At 36.6% G+C, this 22,245-nt stretch overlaps 1 protein-coding gene across 2 annotated transcripts in view; it reads left to right on the top strand.

Annotated features, from left to right (window-relative positions):
• Window positions 1-22,245, top strand: part of LOC115289688 (E3 SUMO-protein ligase RanBP2-like) — a 52,526-nt gene that overhangs the window by 16,309 nt on the left and 13,972 nt on the right. Inside the window, exons 9-21 of one of the 2 annotated variants that reach the window (XM_029937050.1) lie at window positions 1,010-1,191; window positions 1,279-1,454; window positions 1,655-1,778; window positions 2,896-3,057; window positions 3,312-3,449; window positions 3,530-3,676; window positions 4,539-4,715; window positions 4,798-4,881; window positions 8,081-8,216; window positions 11,522-11,616; window positions 12,546-17,346; window positions 20,851-21,021; window positions 21,660-21,752. In XM_029937050.1, coding sequence (XP_029792910.1) covers window positions 1,010-1,191; window positions 1,279-1,454; window positions 1,655-1,778; window positions 2,896-3,057; window positions 3,312-3,449; window positions 3,530-3,676; window positions 4,539-4,715; window positions 4,798-4,881; window positions 8,081-8,216; window positions 11,522-11,616; window positions 12,546-17,346; window positions 20,851-21,021; window positions 21,660-21,752 — 6,486 coding nt within the window. Of the gene's footprint in view, window positions 1-1,009; window positions 1,192-1,278; window positions 1,455-1,654; window positions 1,779-2,895; window positions 3,058-3,311; window positions 3,450-3,529; window positions 3,677-4,538; window positions 4,716-4,797; window positions 4,882-8,080; window positions 8,217-11,521; window positions 11,617-12,545; window positions 17,347-18,011; window positions 18,075-20,850; window positions 21,022-21,659; window positions 21,753-22,245 lie in introns of those variants that run through there. The other variant, XM_029937051.1, reaches the window with a different exon arrangement.

Below are 22,245 nucleotides of genomic sequence, written 5' to 3'. Positions count from 1 at the left end.
AAGGTGGACGTTTAACCGACTAAGCCAGGTGCCCCGTGTTTTTTCTCTAAATAGTTGTTTATGCTGTAATATGATTGTCTTCATTCATGAATTCTCTCCCTATGTATCTGTTTTGGAAAATACCACTTTTAATGCCAATATAATCTGTTTGTTATATGAATTAGCCATAATTTTTATGCCACTTTTTGTTGTTCAGCATCTAAGATGTTTTCAGTTTGTTCACTGTTAAAGTATCTCCATTTCACAGTTTCCCATAGAGTTTCCTAAAGACAGAATGACTGGGGTAAAGTTGATGAACTTTAAATCTCCTGCAAAGTGCCATATTGCCATAAGGGTTGTACGTCTTTGTGCTTCCAAAAGCCCATAACTTTTTCAGTATTAAATTTATTATAGAAGAGGGGTACCCAGCTGTCTCAGTTAAGGGTCCAACTTGAGCTCAGGTCATAATCTCAGTTTGTGGGTTCAAGTCCAGCGTCAGACTCTGCTGGCAGCTCACTGAGTGGAGCCTGCTTTGGATTCTGTGTCTCCCTCTCTCAGCCTCACGTGCGGTCTGTCTGTCTCTCTCTCTCTCAAAAATGAATAAATGTTAAGAAAAAAAATTTTTTTAATTTCTTGTAGAAGAAAAGATCTCTTTACTATTTCAAGGGATTCATGTGGTGGTATCCCCCTGTTTCAGTGATTCTTAACTGAAAGGAAAATCCATTGTTTCAGGATTTTTTATTGGGTGGCTTTTGTCACTACAGTGTTTTATTGAGTTCGGGTGAGTGCCTTTGTTTTTTCCTTAGATGGAATTGAAAAGAGCTTTCTTCATAACTATTATTACTAAATTACCTAGATAAAAACTGTGACTACCTTTAATAAGAACATGAGACTTTGCTTATCATAAAATTTGCCCCAGTTCATATAGAAAAGCATTTCAAAAATTAAGATGCATTTATTGTGAGTCATTGGCAGAACTGATGGCACAAGCAAAATTGCCAAAACCTCAATCCAGTTTTTTCTATTTCAGGTGCCATTCGAGCCCATAATGGTAGTCTTCAGCACCTTACCTGGCTTGGCTTACAGTGGAATTCACTGCCCAGCTTACCTGCAGTTCGAAAATGGCTAAAGCAGCTGTTTTATCATTTGCCCCAGGAAACCTCAAGACTTGAAACAAATGCACCTGAATCAATATGTGTTTTAGATCTTGAAGTAAGCAAAGATTTTAACAAATGAAATATTTTGTGTTTTGTTTAATTTTTTGCCTAATTTAAATTGATCTTTCTTTAAATAAACCAGGTATTTCTGCTTGGGGTGATATATACCAGCCACTTACAAATAAAGGAGAAGTATAATTCTCACCACAGCTTCTATCAGCCTCTGTGCTTGCCACTTCCTGTGTGTAAGCAGCTTTGTACAGAGAGACAAAAATCTTGGTGGGATGCAGTTTGTAATCTAATTCACAGAAAAGCAATGTAAGTAGTAAAATAAAAATATTGCTTTAACTTACTGCCTAAGTTTTTAACTTAAAAAAACTATTTAATTTAAAAACTTATTGCCTAGGTAGCCAACTCTCATGTGAAGATTGAGTTAAATTATCATGTGATGATTAATATACATGTAAGTTTTGAAATCAACATTTATAAATCAGTTTTATTAAATAAAACTTTTTTAGACCTGGGACCTCAGCAAAACTGCGACTTATAGTTCAGCGTGACATAAACACTCTAAGGGGCCAGGAAAAACATGGCCTGCAGCCGGCCCTGCTTGTACATTGGGCAAGATGCCTTCAAAAAACGGTGAGTTTATTAAAGTCTAAGCATTTTTAAGAACATTATCTAATTTTTATTGAAAAAAATTTTTAATGTTTATTTATTTTTGAGAGAGGCAGAGCATGAGCAGGGGAGGTACAGAGAGAGAGAGGGAAACACAGAATCTGAAGCAGGCTTCAGGCTCTGAGCTGTGAACATAAAGCCCAATGCAGGGCCCAAACTTTTGAGCTGCAAGATCATGACCTGAGCCAAAGTTTGATGCTCAACCAACTGAGCCACACAAGCACACCAAGAACATTATCTAATTTTTAAAAATCATAAACTTTTCATTGAGTCTTTTAGTTCAGAGAAATAGTATCCACTTGTTCCTGTTATGCCAGGTAAAGTGTACTTTTTTAGTCTTGCCACAAAATTGTTAACAATTGAACAGTGCCTGGAACAGTAAATGTTATATAAGTATTAACTGTTCTTATTATTACTTAAATAAGTACGTTAATGATAATTACGTTAATTATCATCTAGCCTGAAAATTTTTTTTTTTACATACCAGTAGCAGAAGACTCTGTAGACTAAGAGCAGTACAGATCTTTCTAAATATTTGAAATCTGTTTTGTGGCAAGGTTAGTTGTAGATGTAACTACGTCTGTGACTCAACTGACATTTACAGAATGGTTGGTTTGGGTTATGTAAAATGGCAACTTTTAAAGTTTATTTATTTTGAGAGAGAGTGTGTGCACGAGCAGGGGAGGGACAGAGAGAGCGAGCGAGAGAGAGAATTCCAAGCATGCTCTGTACTGCCAGCGCAGAGCCTGATGCTGGGCTAGAACCCATGACCTGAGCCTAAGTCAGTCGTTAACCAACTAAGCCAGCCAGATGCCCCTAAAGTGGCAACTTTTAAAAAATAAATTGGGCTGCCTCAATAGGTAGTACCATTGAAAGTGTTTAAATGTCGAGTTTAGAATGATCACTGATATCAAGGTGGTTGGTTATTCCAATATTTAGAAAGTGAGGCATGTATATGACTTTTGAGATTCTATTTTGCCTTGATTTGAAATTTTAACCACTTGTTCACCATTTATAAAGGAATTTTTAGATTCTGTTATTTATGTTCCTTAGATTGTGTGCTTCTAACTTTCTGTTTTAGGGCAGCAGTCTTAATTCTTTTTATGACCAACGGGAATACATAGGCAGAAGTGTTCATTATTGGAAGAAGGTTTTGCCAATGTTGAAGATAATCAAAAAGAAGAGCAGTATTCCTGAACCTACAGACCCTTTGTTTAGACATTTTCATAGTGCAGACATTCAGGTAATGGAAGAGCCCTTTGTGAATGAACTGAAGATGTGGATTTCTAGTTTATAAACAAAGAAATGGAGGTATAAACCGCTTAAATTAATTGCTTGCCTATTTGGTTCTTGTCTTCAAAATCTACTACCTGTCACAAAACATGCAGAAAAGAGGGCTGAGCTGTTAATTTCATTAAATTATATAAAATCTTTGGGAAATCACTTGGGATTGATATTCTGGAGACAGTTGGACTAAAACTTACTAAATGTGTTTAGGCATCTGAAGTTGGTGAATACGAGGAAGAAGCAAACATAACATTTGCTATATTGGATGTAGTTAATGGAAATATAGAAGATGCTATCACTGCTTTTGAATCTATAAAAAACGTTGTTTCTTACTGGAATCTTGCACTGGTAAGTAGATGGTGGTAGGTGAATTAACAGTCTTTTTGTGTTAAAAACTTAATTTTTTCACAAGAGCATTCTTTGTATAGATTTTTCACAGAAAAGCAGAAGACATTGAAAATGATGCCCTTTCTCCTGAAGAACAGGAAGAATGCAAAAATTACCTGAGAAAGACCAGGGACTACCTAATAAAGATTTTAGATGACAGTGACTCCAATCTTCCAGTAACCAGGAAGGTGAGCTGCAGGCTATTTGCACTTTCTTACTAATGATAACTGGGTAATAAGTGGTTTGTGGTTTTTTTGCTTTGGTTTTATATTTTGATAATTTCAGAAATAGTAACATATCTGTTATTAATACACAGAACGGTGTGTGTATAAATGTTTAATCAGCATTGCTTTATCTTAGGTGCGGTGTTGTTGGTTTTTTTTTTTAACTTGGGCATCTAGCTTTTTATTCTTACAGAAATAGTTGTTGGGGAATAAAAAAAGTTTCTAAGGCAGAATGTTTATTTTTGTTACCTTGGCAATGTAATCAAAGCAAATACTGCAGCCTAGTGCCTTGATGTTAATGAATTTTGCAGTTATATATTTCACTGAAATTGAAAATAGTTGCTGACACTTTGAGAGCATTTCTCCTCCTCTTTACCATTTGCTATGGAGCATGTTTGTTTTTTTAACTGCCAGCAGTTGTAGACTGTCATGATGTTAATTACTTGAGTTGTAATCAACTTTCAAAGTATTTGTTGATTAATTCATGTTGCTGTTCTTAAATTAGGATTGGTACTGTGTGGTGCATTCTAACACCTGTGTTTCCCCATTCAAAATCAGTAAAAATAAGTAGCTTATTTTGTATCATGTGGGAAAATCTTCCTAAGTTAACATTCCTCTACTATGGTTATTGCTAGTAGGGGTAGGAATAGCATAAACTTTAAAGTCAGAAGATGTTAGATTACACAGCAGTTTCAGCTGTGTTCCTATGTAAAGAGTGGTTATTATACAAAAGTGAGAAAATAGAAGTACATCAGTAAGATAAATCCTTGTATTTATTTCAGAGTTGTTTATTTTTGCAAACTTGATTCATGCCTTTTGTTTTTAGTTGCCTGTGCCACTGGAGTCTGTAAAAGAGATGCTTAATTCAGTCATGCAGGAACTCGATGATTATAGTGAAGGAGGTCCACTTTATAAAAATGGTTCTCGAAATGCAGATTCAGAAGTAAAACATTCTACACCATCTCCCACCAAATATTCTCTATCACCAAGTAAAAGTTACAAGGTAAATACAAAGAAATGAATTGCTCTATTGCAGAGTATATTTCTATTCAAAGTGTTTTAAATTGCTTCTGTTACTTTTTTAGTATTGTCCCAAAACACCACCTCGATGGGCAGAGGATCAAAATTCTTTACTGAAAATGATCTGCCAGCAAGTAGAGGCCATTAAGGTAGATTACTTAATATCTCTGAACTGCCTCCTGTATTCCCAGATTTCTTCCTTCACCGTTCCTGCATTTTGAATGACCCTTTGGCATGCTACAGTAGAGTTATGGATGTTTTGCATATGTCTACCTTGACACCCAACCATGTCTTTTCCTGTGTTTTTAATTATACCTTCTTTAGTTTAAGTTTTTAAACTTTTAATTCCAGAGTAGTTAACACACCGTTATATTAGTTTTAGGTATATAATAAAGTGATTCAGTAATTCCATATATTACTCAGTGCTTATTAAAATAAATATATTCTTAATTCCTGTTACCTATTTCACCTATCCCCCATTCACCTCCCCTCTGGTAACCATCTGTTCTGTTCTGTTTAGTTGAGTCTGTTTTTTTGGTTTGTCTCTTTCTACCCCACCCCCCACCCCCTTTTGTTTCTTAAATTCCACATGTGCATGAAATCCTCTGGTGTATGTTCTTCTCTGGCTTAGCTTGTTCAGCATTATACTCTCCAAATCCATCCATGTTGTTGCAGATGGCAGGGTTTCCTTCCTTTTTTATGGCCAAATAATATTCCATGGTGTACGTGTGCGCATGTGTGTGTTCCATGCACACACTTGTATATGTGTATACATATATACACATATACTATACTATATCTTTATTCATCTATCCATCCATTCATCTCCATTGAACACTTGGGCTCCTTTCATACTTGGCTATTATAAATAATGCTGCAGTAATATGGGAGTGCATATATCCCTTTGAATTAATGTCTTCTTATTCTTGGGGTAAATACCAGTGGTGTGATTACTGGAACATATGATAGTTCTATTTTTAATTTTAATTTTTTGAAGGACCTCCATACTGTCTTCCACAGTTTGGTGAATGCTTCACAAGTTTGCATTCACCAACATTGTATGAAGTTTCCTTTTTCTCCACATCCTTGCCAACACTTAACTGTTTCTTGTGGGGTTTTTTTAGCCATTCTGACAGTTGTGAGGTGATATCTCATTATGGTTTTGATTTGTTTTTCCCTAATGATTGATGTTGAGCATCTTCTCATGTGTGTTTTGGCCTTAACCATATTTTTGAAATTACGTGTTTCTCCTTCCTCACCAGGTGTGAATTGTTCAAAGGGAAAGACTCTTTTATCCAAAACATAGCAGCATTCCTGATGCAGAGGTGGTCCCCAAGTGATTGACTTGAGCTAGTAAAACTAATTATACCTTGGTGTAGGAGTTAATTTCTCAGACTGGTTGTGTGTGTCATATTTGATAGCGAGGTGTTAGTCCAAGTTTCAAAAATTCTGTGTCTTTTTAATACTGTCATGAATTGGACTTAAATTATGTAAGGAAATGGTTATTTATTCATGATTTTATTTTAGCAGTATGAAAGTAACCTTAACTCAAAGGCTCAGAGGAGGTTTATTTACTTCTTTGGAATTGGAGGTGTAAGTAGGATGTTTTTCATGCTCACTGGGCAAGAACTAAATCACTCACACTTCCAAAGTTACAGAAAGGGAGTCCTGATGTGTGATAAGTTACTACAGTGCCATCAGCAATGTGTGAGACTTAACAAAAATACTGTTTGGAAGGGAACAAAATTTTGAATTTGCACAAAGATTTATATGTTTATTTTATGTAGTCATGACCTATTATGATATGCTATACAGTCTTTGCTTACCTTAAATGGATTTCAGTTACCCAGCATTGTATTCTGTGGCAGTGTATCGGAGAACATTACTCCATGTGCCTGAAAAGCTGGTTTCCAGTGATAACTCTGCTGCTAAGTAATGCTCTTGAGCCAAGCAGTCCTTTACTTTTCTATCTGCTTGGCTTCTCATCTGTAAAGTCAGAGTTGTTGAAACCAGTTATCAGCACATTTTCTAGTTTTTTTAATTTTAAAAATTATGATTATAGTATAATTGTATGTTCAAAACTACAGTCTAGATACCAGTAGTGACAACTAAAGTTTTCCAGGTGACTCCATCAGTTTCTTATTTTTTGGATGTGCAGCATCTGGACTAAACACAGTAGATGGATAGATGGGGAAAATTTTATTTAACTTGAAAGTTTGAGATATTTTGATCTCAGTATATATGGCTTTTGGGAAATATCTGTTTGAAAACACTTTGAGAAAAAGAAAGCAAACACACTGGGTCTGTCTGTGACCTCACTATAACTGGCTGGACACCTGGGCTTATGTGCAGATATCTGATACTGTTTTTAAAAAAAGTGACCTGTTGACTGATACCATTGTAGTTTTTCTGGAAAAAGAAATAGTTTCTAGATAAGTGCCTATTTTGTAAGGGACATTTTTTAGTTTGTGGGGCTGTGGAGGGTGTCATTTAGTTGTCTATAAATAGAAATCTGATAACTAGCTACATAGCTATCATTAGAAAGCAGTATGTCTGGTGTTTGGTCTAGGCAGCAGGGTGGTATTATGAAAACGTTTTTTGGAATAAAATCTGGTTTGAATCCAACTGCTGTTTCAGAGTACATCTTTTTTTTCCCCTTCATCTTAAGATGTGAGTTAATATTGCTTATTTGTATAAGGATTGAGAATTTAAGTACTGTGCCTGGACCATATTATTACATATATAATATATTCCGAGCAGATATCCATTGTTTCTCCTTTCCTAGTGGGTCATGAGAGCATCAGCCGTGAAGCATTTGTAGTGTTTTGTTACATCAGATGTACATAAGTGGAAAGCTAGTGTTGGGAGGTGATATAGAACATTGTGTAGCCCAGATGGACTGGAGAGAGGAAAGCATTGTAGAAAGGAGAGTCTGGAAGGATGTTTGGGGCAGTACTTCTGAGGACCAAGAATATCAGAGAAGTTTAATTTGTAGGTACTTGTGTTTTTGAACAGGGAGATGTCTTGGCTAGAGCTCGACTTTTGAAAGATTAAAGTGTGGAATGGAAGTGGAGATGAGGCCATCTACGAGGCTATCAGTTGTTTAGGTGATAATTAACTCAAACATAGGATGCATTAGGTAATGATACTAAGCAGTGAAAGAATGGGAACAAATAAGTTTTAACAAATTAAGGATCATTTTCTTAAATCAGCACCTTGTACTCAGATCTTACTAGAATATAGAAACTCTAAAAAATCATCGAGTATTTACATTTAAAATATGTGTTTGCTCTAGTACTATTTCTGGTTTGATAAAATTGTTTACAGTTTTTTTCTTTCATCCAACAGAAAGAAATGCAGGAGTTGAAACTAAATAGCAGTAACTCAGGGTCCCCTCATCGTTGGCCTACAGAGAATTACGGACCAGATTCAGTGGCTGATGGATATCAGGGATCCCAGACTTTTCATGGGGCACCACTAACAGGTTAGTTGGCAACTGGATTTTGGTGAAATCACTGTACTTCCCCCTCCTTTACATAGATAACTTGTGAACTCACCTTGTCTATATACATTTGTTTATATACATGTTTATATATGTCTGCTTATATGTTTTGTAAGCTGTGTATGATATTACTGAGGTTACTCCAAGCAGAAACAAAGCAAGCTTTATAAGATCCTGTGTATATAAAGGCTGAAAGAACCCCTCCCTACACAGAGAAGCTGAGACTGAGATAGAACTATTTCTTATCATTGGAAAATGTTGCCTGATCCTGCTGTGCATTAAGAGATGGCTAATTAAAGCCTCCTTGGGAATTATTTTATGATCTATTTAAAGGTATGACATTCATAGGAAATCTTAATTATTTTGAAATACAGTAGTTGGTCATAAAAAGAAGGAAGGAGGTAGAGTTGAACCATGTTGGAATTTAAAGGTTTGGTCTCCAGTGCATACTGACCTCTTGAGCCATTTTGTGTGTTTCAAATGTAGAGGTAAAACTTTCCCTCACATAAGTATGTGAGCATTTGTATATGTGTGGGTATTAGGCATTTACTTTAGAGTGTTTAGTAAACACTTAAAGAACCAATGGTGTACCTGTGGGTTGTCTGTGTGCAAAAGTGCTTTGTGCCTGTAATTTTATTTAATCATAGTAATGATAGAATGGTAGATACCATTATGAAGCTAGTTGAGGAAATGAGTTTAAAAAGGTTAGGCAATTTACCCATTATTATTGTATAGCTAGTTACTGGTAGAATCAGGGTTTAAACTCCGGTGGTCTAACTTTAAAGCCACTTGCCAGTATGATTATGTTGCCCTTAGACAGCTAGAAATGATGATAAAAATAGGTTTGTTTTAAATGAGGTACATTTCTGAAGTAGTAGTACTCCCCCCCCCCCCAACTGTTTTTTACCCAGGGAAGATTTAAAATAGTGTGTTCCAGTTTAGATGAGCACATTTATGTGATGGTCCATAGAGCTGTACTAAAGGCAGCCTCTCTATCCTTGTGATGGTGTCTTCTAAATGCAGGCAAAGTAATAGGAAGGAAATCTTTGTAAAGTCACTCTTCTTAAATGTCATAAGTCATAGATAAATTCATGAGATGTCAAGAGGTCAAACATTGCTCACTGAAAAACCCTGTGCACGATATAGAGCCTTGCGTAACCTGGCTGGCCTTTTCTAGGGCTTTTTGAGTGCTGTGTGGAATTGATCATTTAGCAGCTTTTGAGTCAACAATTTCCATTTCTTCTGTGTACATACATAAAAGATCTTCTGGTTGTTAAATATGACATTCACATTGTCTCATTTTATTCTTGCAATTACCCTATGAAATGTGTAGAAGCAGCACATCCTCATTTTACAATTGAGAAAAATGGAGACCCCAGACAGCTTATGGACAAAGTCACAAAGCAGCTTTGTGGCCCTACAAGGTGGAGAGCTCAAGTCCCCTGTTTGCCATTCCTGTGTTTATACATTTTGTTTTTCTTAATGAAAGTAAATATATGCCAAGATAGTCCTTGTCTTTTTAAATAAGATGATTAAAAAACAAGGATTAATAAGCTTATAGGAAATGAAGTACTTAACTGTGTAAATAAACTTAAAACTAACTGTACTACAAAGACTACTATAACATTTTGGAGCATTTCCTTCCGGTTCTTGCTCTTTGTATACATAAATAATTTTTATCATTATTGTGTTGTATGTATATGAGTAATCTGACTTTTAAGTATTAGAGTTCTGAGTATTTTTCTTAAATATTTTTTAAAAATGCTGTTAATGAATACATGGTATCCCCATCTTGTGGAAGTACTACAAATTTTATTCCTTTATTATTTTCAGTTTGCTGTTATAAATAATGCTGTGAACACATTCTTAGGATTGTTAGGGTATTTTAAAAATTCTTTTGTGTTGGCAATTGCCTTCTGAAAAAGCTATGCCAGTTTACACTCTTATACCGGTATCTGATAGCGCCTATCTCATTGAATTCTTGCTTAGTGTTAATTATTACCAGTTTCTAAAAACCTTCACCAACTTTTAAAACAAAAGTGGTATTTTTTTAAACATGTTCAACACTTTATAATCTTTTATATTTCCTGAATTATCTGTTTATTTGGTGGGTTTTTTTTCCATTGATTATTTTTAATAGGCTTATAAGAACTTTAATTTTTTTGTTTACTATTAAGAGTCACTAGTTACTGATAAAGTCACTAGTTAAATTTCAGACTTTATCATTCTTGGCTCATATCCACAAACTTGTTCTGCATTCTATTTCTTTTTTCTCCCCCATAGTGTTTCCAAAATAACCATCTTTATCAGGCAGTTCCATTAGTTTTCCAAATTCAAATGAGATTATTTAGCAATTTTTACTGTTCTAATCACTATAAAAAGATAAATAGACTAGCTACTCCTTTTCAGGTCTTTTTCAGGGCTTTCTAGAATTCAATTGTTTAGCACCTCTTGGGTCATGATTTCCATTTCTTCCATGTCAAGACATAAATGGTCTTAAGTTGTTTTCTGATAAACTTTCGTAAAACAGATTAAGCAAATGATTGTGGTAGCTTTGCCATGAACATGAATGTCTCCTAGTTTTTTCCTGGTGAAACTCATACAAAATAGGTAGAGCAAATAGTTTGGACATCAGCATGAATGTCAGTCATGAGACACCCCCCCCCCCCCCCCCCCCCCCCCCTTTTTTTTTTTTTTTTTTTTTTTTTTTTTAAAGCAAAGGAACACATTTTGTGTTACTTGTGAGATTTTTTTCCATGAATTTATTAGGTGATTTTTTGACGGGAACATTTTCAGCTTGAGTTTATAAAACTCAGCCTTCTCATTCTGCATATTTTTAAGGCTCACTTTAAACACGTGGCCCTGGGGCCATCGGATGTATATTTTAGTTCCTTAAATCGTTCCTGTGACTAGTGTATTCCCAAATTTTTGATGTTGAACATAGACTGTGCTTTCATATCATACCAATCTTCCTTAGAAAACGGATCATGCACTTTCTTCTTGGCTCCTTTTTTGGTGCTTGTTGTGAGGCACTTGTTCTTGTTGACCACTGTGGTGCTGCTCTCTTATTCCTCATGTGTCATATTTAGGGGTTTTTCCTAGTTTGTCATTTGGTAATCTTCTTTATGGCATATTTTGATGTATAGAAATTTTTAAAAATCTATAGTTAATCTTTCTTTGATTTCTATTGCTTTTGTAATTTATAGTTCTTGCCTAGGTAGTTTTAACTATAGTATAGACTTTTAACTGTTTTCTTTTCTTTTTTTTTCTTTTTTTTTTTTTTTTAGTTGCAACTACTGGCCCTTCAGTATATTATAGTCAGTCACCAGCATATAATTCCCAGTATCTTCTCAGACCAGCAGCTAATGTTACTCCCACAAAGGTAACAAAGGAATAATTTATACATTTATAAATATCTCCTTTTTAATTGTTCAGGCTTCCTTCAAAGAAATTCAAGAAGTAGTTCAGCATTAAAACTTTTATGTCCCATAAGATAGATATTTTAAATTTCTCTCCAGAACAGAATTTATGCTTCTTACTCATCTTATTTTTATGTTACAATGGGTGTGAACATTTAGAATATTTTCTAAGTGGGGGTGGGGGTGGGGGTGGAGGTGGTGGGGGTGATGATGGGTCTTTCATCATTTTGTTTTGGCGGAAATAGGACTAGAATGGCCTGGCTGAACCACTATGTGGTAAGTACTTCAGGCCTAAAGTGGCTTTGTAGGTGTCGATTAACACCCAGTATTATAATCATAATTGAATTATAAAGCTTTGAAGACAGATGGCTTGGGTGCATTTAGACCTTGGCTTTCTTCTCACTTGTGACCTTGAGGAAGTTTTTTAACCCCTCTATGCATTAGTTACCTCATATGTAAAATGAGGATAATAATTCCTTAATTCATAGGGTTTTTGAGGACATTAAAATGAGATATAAAGTACATAGAACAGTGCCCACTTGGCAATTAGTAAATGCTTGATAAATGTTAGTCTCCATCACCATCATCATTATTGTTAACATCATATTACACATTACTTAGGAATGAAGAAATTTATTTTATGCATTTATTGTAGAATTGGATTTTTAAGATTCTTTCATTAGTTAAGGCAGTTTTTATTATATGCCAAGAAGGGAGTATAACTGTGAGTATCTTTGTAAGTAATGTTGTCTTCTCTTAATGATGTGCTACATATCCTAATGATATTTTTACCTTACAATGCTCATTTGTGGTTTGTGAGACTTGGTTTCCATCTAGTTATCTGATATTTTGTAGACAACCTACAAAATTTTTAACTTTTTTTTTCTTTTAGGGTCCAGTTTATGGCATGAATAGGCTTCCGCCTCAACAACATATATATGCCTATTCTCAACAGATGCACACACCACCTGTCCAAAGCTCATCTGCTTGTATGTTCTCTCAAGAGATGTATGGTCCTCCATTGCGCTTTGAGTCTCCTGCAACAGGAATTCTATCACCCAGGGGTGATGATTACTTTAATTACAATGTTCAACAAACAAGCACAAATCCACCTTTGCCAGAACCAGGTTATTTCACAAAACCCCCAGTTGCAGCTCATGCTTCAAGATCTACAGAATCTAAGGTTATAGAATTTGGAAAAACTAATTTTGTTCAGCCTGTGCCAGGTGAAGGAATAAGACCATCTTTGACAGCTCCCACACATACAACACAGCCAACTCCTTTTAAATTTAACTCAAATTTCAAGTCAAATGATGGTGACTTTACCTTTTCTTCACCCCAAGTTGTGACACAGCCCCCTTCTACAGCTTACAATAATAATGAAAGCCTTTTAGGTCTCCTAACTTCAGATAAACCTTTGCAAGGAGACAGCTACAGTGGACCAAAAGCTAGTCAAACCATTGGACCTCGAAATACATTCAATTTTGGAAGCAAAACTGTGCCTGGAATTTCACTTACTGAAAACATGGGTCCAAATCAGCAAAAGAATTCTGGTTTTCGTCGAAATGATGACATATTTACTTTCCATGGTCCAGGGAAATCAGTATTTGGAACACCTGTACCAGAACTGGCCAACAAGAGTCATGAAACAGATGGAGGGAGTGCCCATGGGGATGATGATGATGATGGCCCTCACTTTGAGCCTGTGGTACCTCTTCCTGATAAGATTGAAGTAAAAACTGGTGAGGAAGATGAAGAAGAATTCTTCTGCAATCGTGCAAAATTGTTTCGTTTTGATGCAGAAACTAAAGAATGGAAGGAACGTGGAATTGGCAATGTAAAAATCCTAAGGCATAAAACATCTGGTAAAATTCGCCTTCTTATGAGACGAGAGCAAGTATTGAAAATCTGTGCAAATCATTATATCAGTCCAGATATGAAACTGACACCAAACGCTGGCTCTGACAGATCTTTTGTGTGGCATGCTCTTGATTATGCAGATGAGTTGCCCAAACCAGAACAACTTGCTATTAGATTCAAAACTCCTGAGGAAGCAGCACTTTTTAAGTGCAAATTTGAAGAGGCCCAGAGCATTTTAAAAGCCTTAGGAGCAAATGTAGCCTCAACCACAAATCAAGCTCTGAGAATTGTGAAAGAACCCACAAGTCATGATAACAAAGATATTTGCAAATCTGATGCTGGAAACATGAATTTTGAGTTTCAAATCACAAAGAAAGAAGGGCCTTGGTGGCACTGTAATAGCTGCTCATTAAAGAATGTTGCGGCTGCTAAGAAGTGTGTGTCGTGCCAGAATCTAAACCCGAACAGGAAGGAGCTTCTTGATCCGCCATTAGTTGAAGCTGTTCCTTCTCTTACAATTGGCCCAGAAAATACTCTGGATAGATTTGTACCAATGACTCCAAAGAAAGAAGGTCACTGGGATTGTAGCATTTGTTTAGTAAGGAATGAACCTACTGTATCTAAGTGCATTGCGTGCCAGAATGCAAAGTCTGCTGACAAAAGTGCATCATCGTTTGTTCAGCAAGCTTCCTTTAAATTTGGCCAGGGAGACCTTCCAAAGTCTGTTAACAGTGATTTCAGGTCTGTTTTTTCTACAAAGGAAGGACAGTGGGATTGCAGTGTGTGCTTTGTACAAAATGAAGGAAGTTCTACAAAGTGTACTGCTTGTCAGAATCCAAGAAAACCGAGTTTACCTACTTCTTCTGTTCCAGCATCTGCTTCTTTTAAGTTTGGTACTTCAGAGATAAGTAAAACCCATAAGAGTGGATTTGACGATATATTTGCTAAGAAGGAAGGACAGTGGGATTGCAGTTCCTGCTTAGTACGAAACGAAGCAAGTGCAACAGTGTGTGTTGCTTGTCAGAATCCAGGTAAACCGAGTCAGTCCACCTCTGCTTTTCCAGCACCTGCCTCTTTTAAGTTTAGTACTTCAGAGACCAGCAAAGCTCCAAAGAGTGGATTTGAAGGAATGTTCCCCAAGAAGGAAGGACAGTGGGATTGTAATATTTGCTTAGTGCGAAATGAAGCAAGCGCTGCCATTTGTGTTGCTTGCCAGAATCCAAGTAAACAAAACCAGCCTGCATCTGCTGTCCTAGCACCTGCCTCATCAGATACATGCAAGGCTCCAAAAAGTGGATTTGAAGAAATGTTCACCAAGAAGGAAGGACAGTGGGAATGTAGCATTTGCTCTCTGCAAAATGAGAGTTCTTCCTTGAAATGTGTGGCTTGTAACTCCTCTAAACCACCTCATAGACATATTGCAGAAGCGCCTTCGGCTTTCACATTGGGCTCAAAAACTAAGTTAACTGATTCTTCTGGAAGTCAGGTTGGAACAGGATTTAAAAGCAATTTTTCAGAAAAACCTTTTAAATTTGGTACTGCAGAACAGGGATTTAAATTTGGGCATGTGGATCAAGAAAGTACACATTCATTTACATTTCAGGGTTCTTCTAATACAGATCCTAAGTCAACAAAAGAAGGATTTAGTTTTTCTGTCCCTGTGTCTGCTGATGGGTTTAAATTTGGCATTCAGGAGCCTGGAAACCAAGAGAAGAAGAGTGAAAAGCCCCTTGAAAATGACACAGGTGTTCAGACTCAGGATATCAGTAATGAGAAGAATGGTAATGGCGTGATTTTTGGTCAGGCTGGTAGCACATTTACCTTTGCAGATCTTGCAAAATCAACTTCAGGAGAAGGATTTCAGTTTGGCAAAAAAGACCCTAATTTCAAGGGATTTTCAGGTGCGGGAGAAAAATTGTTCTCATCACAAAGCAGTAAAATGGCTGATAAAGCCGATACATCTGCCGACCTCGAGAAAGACGATGACACCTATAGGACCGAGGACAGTGATGACATCCACTTTGAACCAGTGGTTCAGATGCCTGAAAAAGTGGAACTTGTAACAGGAGAAGAAGATGAAAAAGTCCTTTATTCACAGCGGGTAAAATTATTTAGATTTGATGCTGAGATAAGTCAATGGAAAGAAAGGGGTCTGGGGAACCTAAAAATTCTCAAAAATGAAGTCAATGGCAAGCTGCGAATGCTAATGCGAAGAGAGCAGGTACTGAAAGTGTGTGCCAACCATTGGATAACGACTACGATGAACCTGAAGCCTCTCTCTGGGTCTGATAGAGCATGGATGTGGTTAGCCAGTGATTTTTCTGATGGTGATGCCAAACTAGAGCAGCTGGCAGCAAAATTTAAAACACCAGAGTTGGCTGAAGAGTTCAAGCAGAAATTTGAGGAATGCCAGCGACTTCTATTAGATATACCACTTCAGACTCCTCATAAACTTGTAGACACTGGCAGAGCTGCCAAGTTAATCCAAAGAGCAGAAGAAATGAAGAGTGGGTTAAAAGATTTCAAAACATTTTTGACAAATGATCAAACAAAAGTCACTGACGGAGAGAGTGAGAGCTCTGATGCAGGTGCTGCCAGTGCCTCTGATACAGTGAACAAGCCAAACCCTGAAAACACAGGGCCCACGCTGGAGTGGGACAACTATGATTTACGGGAAGATGCTTTGGATGATAGTGTGAGTAGTAGTTCAGTACATGCTTCTCCACTGGCAAGTAGCCCTGTGAGGAAAAATCTCTTCCGCTTTGGCGAGTCAACAACAGGATTTAACTTCAGTTTTAAATCTGCCTTGAGTCCATCTAAATCTCCTGCCAAGTTGAATCAGAGTGGGACCTCAGTTGGCACTGATGAAGAATCTGATGTTACTCAAGAAGAAGAGAGAGACGGACAGTACTTCGAACCTGTTGTACCTTTACCTGATTTAGTGGAAGTGTCAAGTGGTGAGGAAAATGAACAAGTTGTTTTTAGTCACAGAGCAAAACTCTATAGGTATGATAAAGATGTTGGTCAGTGGAAAGAAAGAGGCATTGGTGATATAAAGATTTTACAGAATTATGATAATAAGCAAGTTCGCATAGTGATGAGAAGAGACCAGGTATTAAAACTTTGTGCCAATCACAGAATAACTCCAGACATGACTTTGCAAAATATGAAAGGGACAGAACGAGTATGGGTGTGGACTGCCTGTGATTTTGCAGATGGGGAGAGAAAAGTAGAACATCTAGCCGTCCGTTTTAAACTACAGGATGTTGCAGATTCATTTAAGAAAATATTTGATGAAGCAAAAATAGCCCAAGAAAAAGATTCCTTGATAACCCCTCATGTTTCTCGTTCAACCACTCCCAGAGAGTCACCATGTGGCAAAATTGCTGTAGCTGTATTAGAAGAAACTACAAGAGAGAGGACAGATTTAATTCAGGGTGACGACACAGCAGATGCCACTTCAGAAGTTGGAGAAGCATCTGGCACATCTGAAACAACAACAAAAGCAGTAGTTTCTCCTCCAAAGTTTGTATTTGGTTCCGAGTCTGTAAAAAGTATTTTTAGTAGTGAAAAATCAAAACCATTTGCATTTGGCAACAGTTCAGCCACTGGGTCTTTGTTTGGATTTAGTTTTAATGCACCTTTGAAAAATAACAGTAGTGAAACCAGTTTGGTAGTCCAGAGTGAATCTGAAAGAAAAGTGGAACCTAATTGTGAAGAGTCAAAGAATTCAGATAGCAAACAGTCTTCAGATGGCAAAGTCCAAAATCTCTTTGGTGCTTTTCCAAAAGAAGAGTCCTCAACTAATTACACATTTAAAACACCAGAAAAAGGTAAGCATTTACTCTTCAGTACAAGCAGAATTTTTCTTCCATTAATTTGTAAATATTTTGCTTGATGCATATACTCTTTGTAGGATACTAACGTTTTAGTAAAACTGAGGTCATAATAGCTTTGTGAATAGTGATAAAATACTGTTGCAGATTTGTTCTTCTCCCTAAATCTGTTTCCCTGTGTTTAAGCAGCAATAGAAACCGTGTGTGTGTGTGTGTGTGTCTGTGTGTGTCTGTGTGTGTCTGTGTGTGTTTAAGTTATTTCGGAGATGTGTGTGTGTGTGTAGTTATTTAGATCTGAGTAGCTGGAAGATACTTTTATCATGCTTAGCACAGAGAACAAGAACCAAAGTTCAGTGACTTAAATACTTGAGTCATGAGTATTAACTTGAGTCTGGTTTTTTTTAAAGTGTCCATTCTTCAGTGTATTCTCTTGTCACTCAAAAAACATGGTACTGGGACGTTTATACGTTATATAAGGCAGCCTTGCCGCTGTTGTTAAAAGAGTAAAGAATGGAATTACCAGGATAAATTAATACGTAAGACAGCCAGATTGGTATAAATTGAGGAATATTGGCTTTTTATATTCTAAAATCACATTCACTTTGATTCTCAAAATGTTCAAAAATGAAATACTCTTTATTTTCTAGGATTTAATTTTAGCCTTTTTAAATCTAATCCAATGGCTTTTTGGACCAGCATCCCTTCCTCACAGCCTGATAACAAAGGTATAGAGCTAGCATTCTCCATATGAGATGGCATCAGTTGGTTTTTCTTGTTTTTTGGGTTTTTTTAGATTTTTGAGTTTTTTTTAAGCAGCTGGTAGTTTTTAGCACAGTAACTGGCTGTATGAAATTATTTAACACACAGTGTGCATGTTAAAAAATGTGTGTTTAAACAAGTACTTTTTGACTAGGGGTGTATAATACCCTTTAATGCTTTTTTTTTTTTTTTAATGTACTTGGATGTCCTGTTTTCTCAGTATTGCAAAGCATTATTTTGAGGTAGATCCATAAGGTCTTTACCTTTGACTGCTTTGTACTTCATTATTCTGTCATTTTCAGCTGTGCTTAATGAAGACCTGTGTATTCTCTAACATTTATCTGTAGCCATTAAGTAATATTTCCAATATCCAAACATGTGATAGCAGCAGCATGTACACACATGGAACAGAGTTTCCTTTTAAGGCTCTCCTTTTAGACAGGGTTCAGAAAAATATCATATTTGAAAGTGGATTCCATTTTTAGCAGCCACCATTAAACATTGGCATGTTATAAAAGTGCTGGCATTAGAGCAGAATAATAGGTAGTGTTGATGACCTTCAGGAGCAAGGTTAGGGAAGAGAAAACCGTTATTAGTATGAAACAGCATGTATGGAGCAACCCAGGTATGTTCTGTGGCTGTCCTTGATTGGGGGGGGGGGGGCTTTTTTTTTTAAAGTTTATTTATTTATTTATTTATTTAGAGAGAGAGCATGAGCTAGGGAGGGGCACAGGTGGAGAGAGAATCCTAAGCAGGCTCCACACTCAGTGTGGATCCCAATGTGATGCTCAGTTTCATGAACTGAGATCATGACCTGAATCAAAATCAAGAGTTAGGTGGCTCAACCTACTGAGCCACCCAGGTGCCCCCCCCCTTTTTTTGTTGTTTATTGATTTAAATGTTTATTTTTGAGGGAGAGAGAAAAAGAGAGCACTCTTGGGCATGAGTGGGGGAGGGGCAGAGAAAGCGAGGGAGACCCAGAATCTGAAACAGGCTCCAGGCTCTGAGCTGTCAGCATAGAGCTCGACACGGGGCTCGAACTCTGAAACGGTGAGATCATGACCTAGGCTGAAGTTGGGTGCTTAACCAACTGAGCCACCCAGACACCCCTTAATGTTTATTTATTTGAGAGAGAGGGAGAATGCGTGTGCACAAGTGGCCGACGGGCAGAGAAAGAGGCTAAGAGAGAGACTCTCAAGCAGGCTCTGTGCTTTCAGTGCAGAGCCCAATGCAGAGCTGGAACTCATGAACCATGAGATAGATCATGACCAGAGCTGAAATCAGAAGTTGGGCACTTAACTGACTGAGCTACCCAGACAACCCTCAGTTTTCACCTATAAAGCCCCTTAAGCTTCATTCTTAAGGATATATTCTTTGAGAAATTAATGAGAAGTGTGGAATTTTTTCCTTTAAATGACATACACTTGCATGCACAATCTGTCGGACCTAGGTTAATCCTTGGCCTAAGGACAAATTTACCAGTATACTACTGCAGGATGGAAAGCTTTATTCTGTTTCATGTCCAAGAATGTCATAGTCCCAAAGAACCTTAGAGATAGAGGCTTCAGACATGAGAAAACTGAGGCCCAGCAGCCTATCTCAAAAGCCCAAATTGTCTTTACCAGTTAATAACAGAATTGGAATAAGAATCTGTATCTTACATTATTGTAATTGATACTATGTTTTTCTAATTAAGGAGAGTAAAAGGCAACTTTAACATTGTAATAGGGCTCTAGTTCTCTAGATCAGGTTAAATATGACCTGTGTATATAATTTAGAATTTTCTAATATCCACATTAAAAAATAGAATGAAAAGAAACTGGTGGGGAAAAAAAAGCAGATGAAATTTTAATAGTCTGTTCAGTTACACTATATCTGAAAGAAATACCATTTCAAGTTCTAATCAGTATAAAAATAATTAAGATTTTTTTTTTTTTTTTGGTACTAAGTCTTCAAAATCCAGTGTGTATTGTTCTACTTTGAGCACAACTCAGTTTGGACTGGCCACATTTCAAGTGTTTAATAGCCTCATGTGGCTAGGCTACCATATCAGACAGTACCAGTTGGTACATAGCATGCTTCATGATTTGCTTTAGACCAGGATGTATTGTATGAAAAATCCCGTTTTTCTTCATTTTTTGCTTTTTGTTGTTGTTACTGTTTTTCAGCTTTAAAAATTGTGTTAGTTTCTTACAGAATTACTTACCCCTAGGATAATGGTATTAATTTAGTTTTATCAGTTATGCTTGGAAATACACAAAGCTGGATGTAACTCTGATCACCTGCCATCCTTGGCAATTGTTAACTTTCCTCGTAGGAACTAATCAAGTTTAGCTTTTGCATTAATTTCATATTTATACTAATCTTTGCTCATTATTTATGTAAGTTTTTTCAGTTGTTGCAAATGCATGGATATTTTGCTCAACTATTGTTTAGTATGCCAAATACGAGTATGGCAGCATTATTTAAAATTTCTCTTAAAATATAGCCATTAATAGTTCTTTTTCAGTGATCAGTAAGTAAAAGCGGTCTTTTTTGGTTTTAAGATTCTGTGTTCACTAAGGGTTTTTGATGGAATGTTAAATCAGGCTTCTGATTCTCTACAGAGTTTTGTCCACACCAAAGTTTATGTGTGTAATCTAAAGATAAAGATAAGTTGTGTGGTTTTATTTTCAGTTAGTATTGATATTAATACCTACTTAACACCTGATCTTTTACATTTTTTTTTAACTTGTTTTATAGCAAAAGAGAAGGCAAAGCCTGAAGATTCTCCCTCAGATGACGATGTTCTCATTGTATATGAGTTAACCCCGACCCCTGAGCAAAAAGCTCTTGCAAGCAAACTTAAACTTCCTCCAACTTTCTTCTGCTATAAGAATAAACCGGATTATATTAGTGAAGAAGAAGAGGATGGTAAATCTTGTTATTTTAAAAGCATTCTGTTCATGCTAATCTTAGTAATTGGAGGGATATTTAAATTGTTTTAAGCCTGCCTCTTAAATAGACCATCACTCCTGTCCATATGGGGTAGATGTTTATTCTCAGCATATGTGTAAATAGTCAGTGGATTTAGTGATTGAAACAACTGCATTTATTAAGGATTTTTTGGATGGCTACTATGAGCAGAGCAGGCATTTTGACAGAATGGACAGTAATCCTAATTTCCCTATAGATTTAGAGGGATGAGAGACTGATGAGGCAAGGTAGGGGTCTGGTTATGGAAAACTTTGTGAGCCACATCAGGATTTTTCAGCAGGGGGTTTCCATGTTCAGGAAGAGTTTCAGGACCAACTGGGTTAGTGATGTAGAGGATCAGGTTGTGGGACATGGAGATAGGAAGATGAGCTAAAATGATGGCGGAGGAGAGCATGAATGAAATTTCTGTGGTGACAGGCATTGGGAATATAGAATTGGCAAAATTGGGTGCTCTTTCAATATGGGGAGTAAGAGAAAGTATGAAATTGGAGGATAATTTCTAGATTTCTGGCTAGGAAAATTCATAAAACTTACTAGAAATTCTTTTTGTTTAATAAATTCAATTATACCTTAAGATGAAGATTTCGAAACAGCTGTCAAGAAACTTAATGGAAAGCTGTATCTGGATGACTCAGAAAAATGTGGACCATTAGAGGAAAAGCTAGCAGGTATGTTAAATTAAAATTACTAGTTATAATGTTTTTAAAACATCTTCTATTTAAAAGTAATCTTTGGGGTGCCTGGGTGCCTCAGTTGGTCGAAGGTCCAACTCAGTTCAGCTCACGATCTCACAGCTCGTAAGTTCAAGCCCTGTATTAGGCTAATCACTATCAGCACAGAGCCCACTTCGAATCCTCTCTCCTCCTCTCTGTCTGCCCCTTTCCTGCTCACACTCTCTCTCTCTCAAAGATGAATAAACATAATAAATAAAAGGATTCTTCTAAATTGATCACTTTTAGGATTATCAGTTTTACTTAATGTGATATGCCTGTGGCAACTTAAAATATTTTAAAATAATATGAAGTGTAAAACATTGCTTTCCTGGTGATCCTTGTTCTCCATTAGCATTCATTAGTATTGGTATCTGGGTCTGTAATCTGTAGATTTATATTGAGGACAATTCTTCGAGAGTAGTTGGACTTCTAACTTTCTTTTGCTTGT

The sequence above is a fragment of the Suricata suricatta genome, chromosome 4, assembly GCF_006229205.1.
Source record: "Suricata suricatta isolate VVHF042 chromosome 4, meerkat_22Aug2017_6uvM2_HiC, whole genome shotgun sequence".
NCBI classification, from domain to species: domain Eukaryota; kingdom Metazoa; phylum Chordata; class Mammalia; order Carnivora; family Herpestidae; genus Suricata; species Suricata suricatta.
This window is presented reverse-complemented; position numbering and strand designations above follow the sequence as displayed.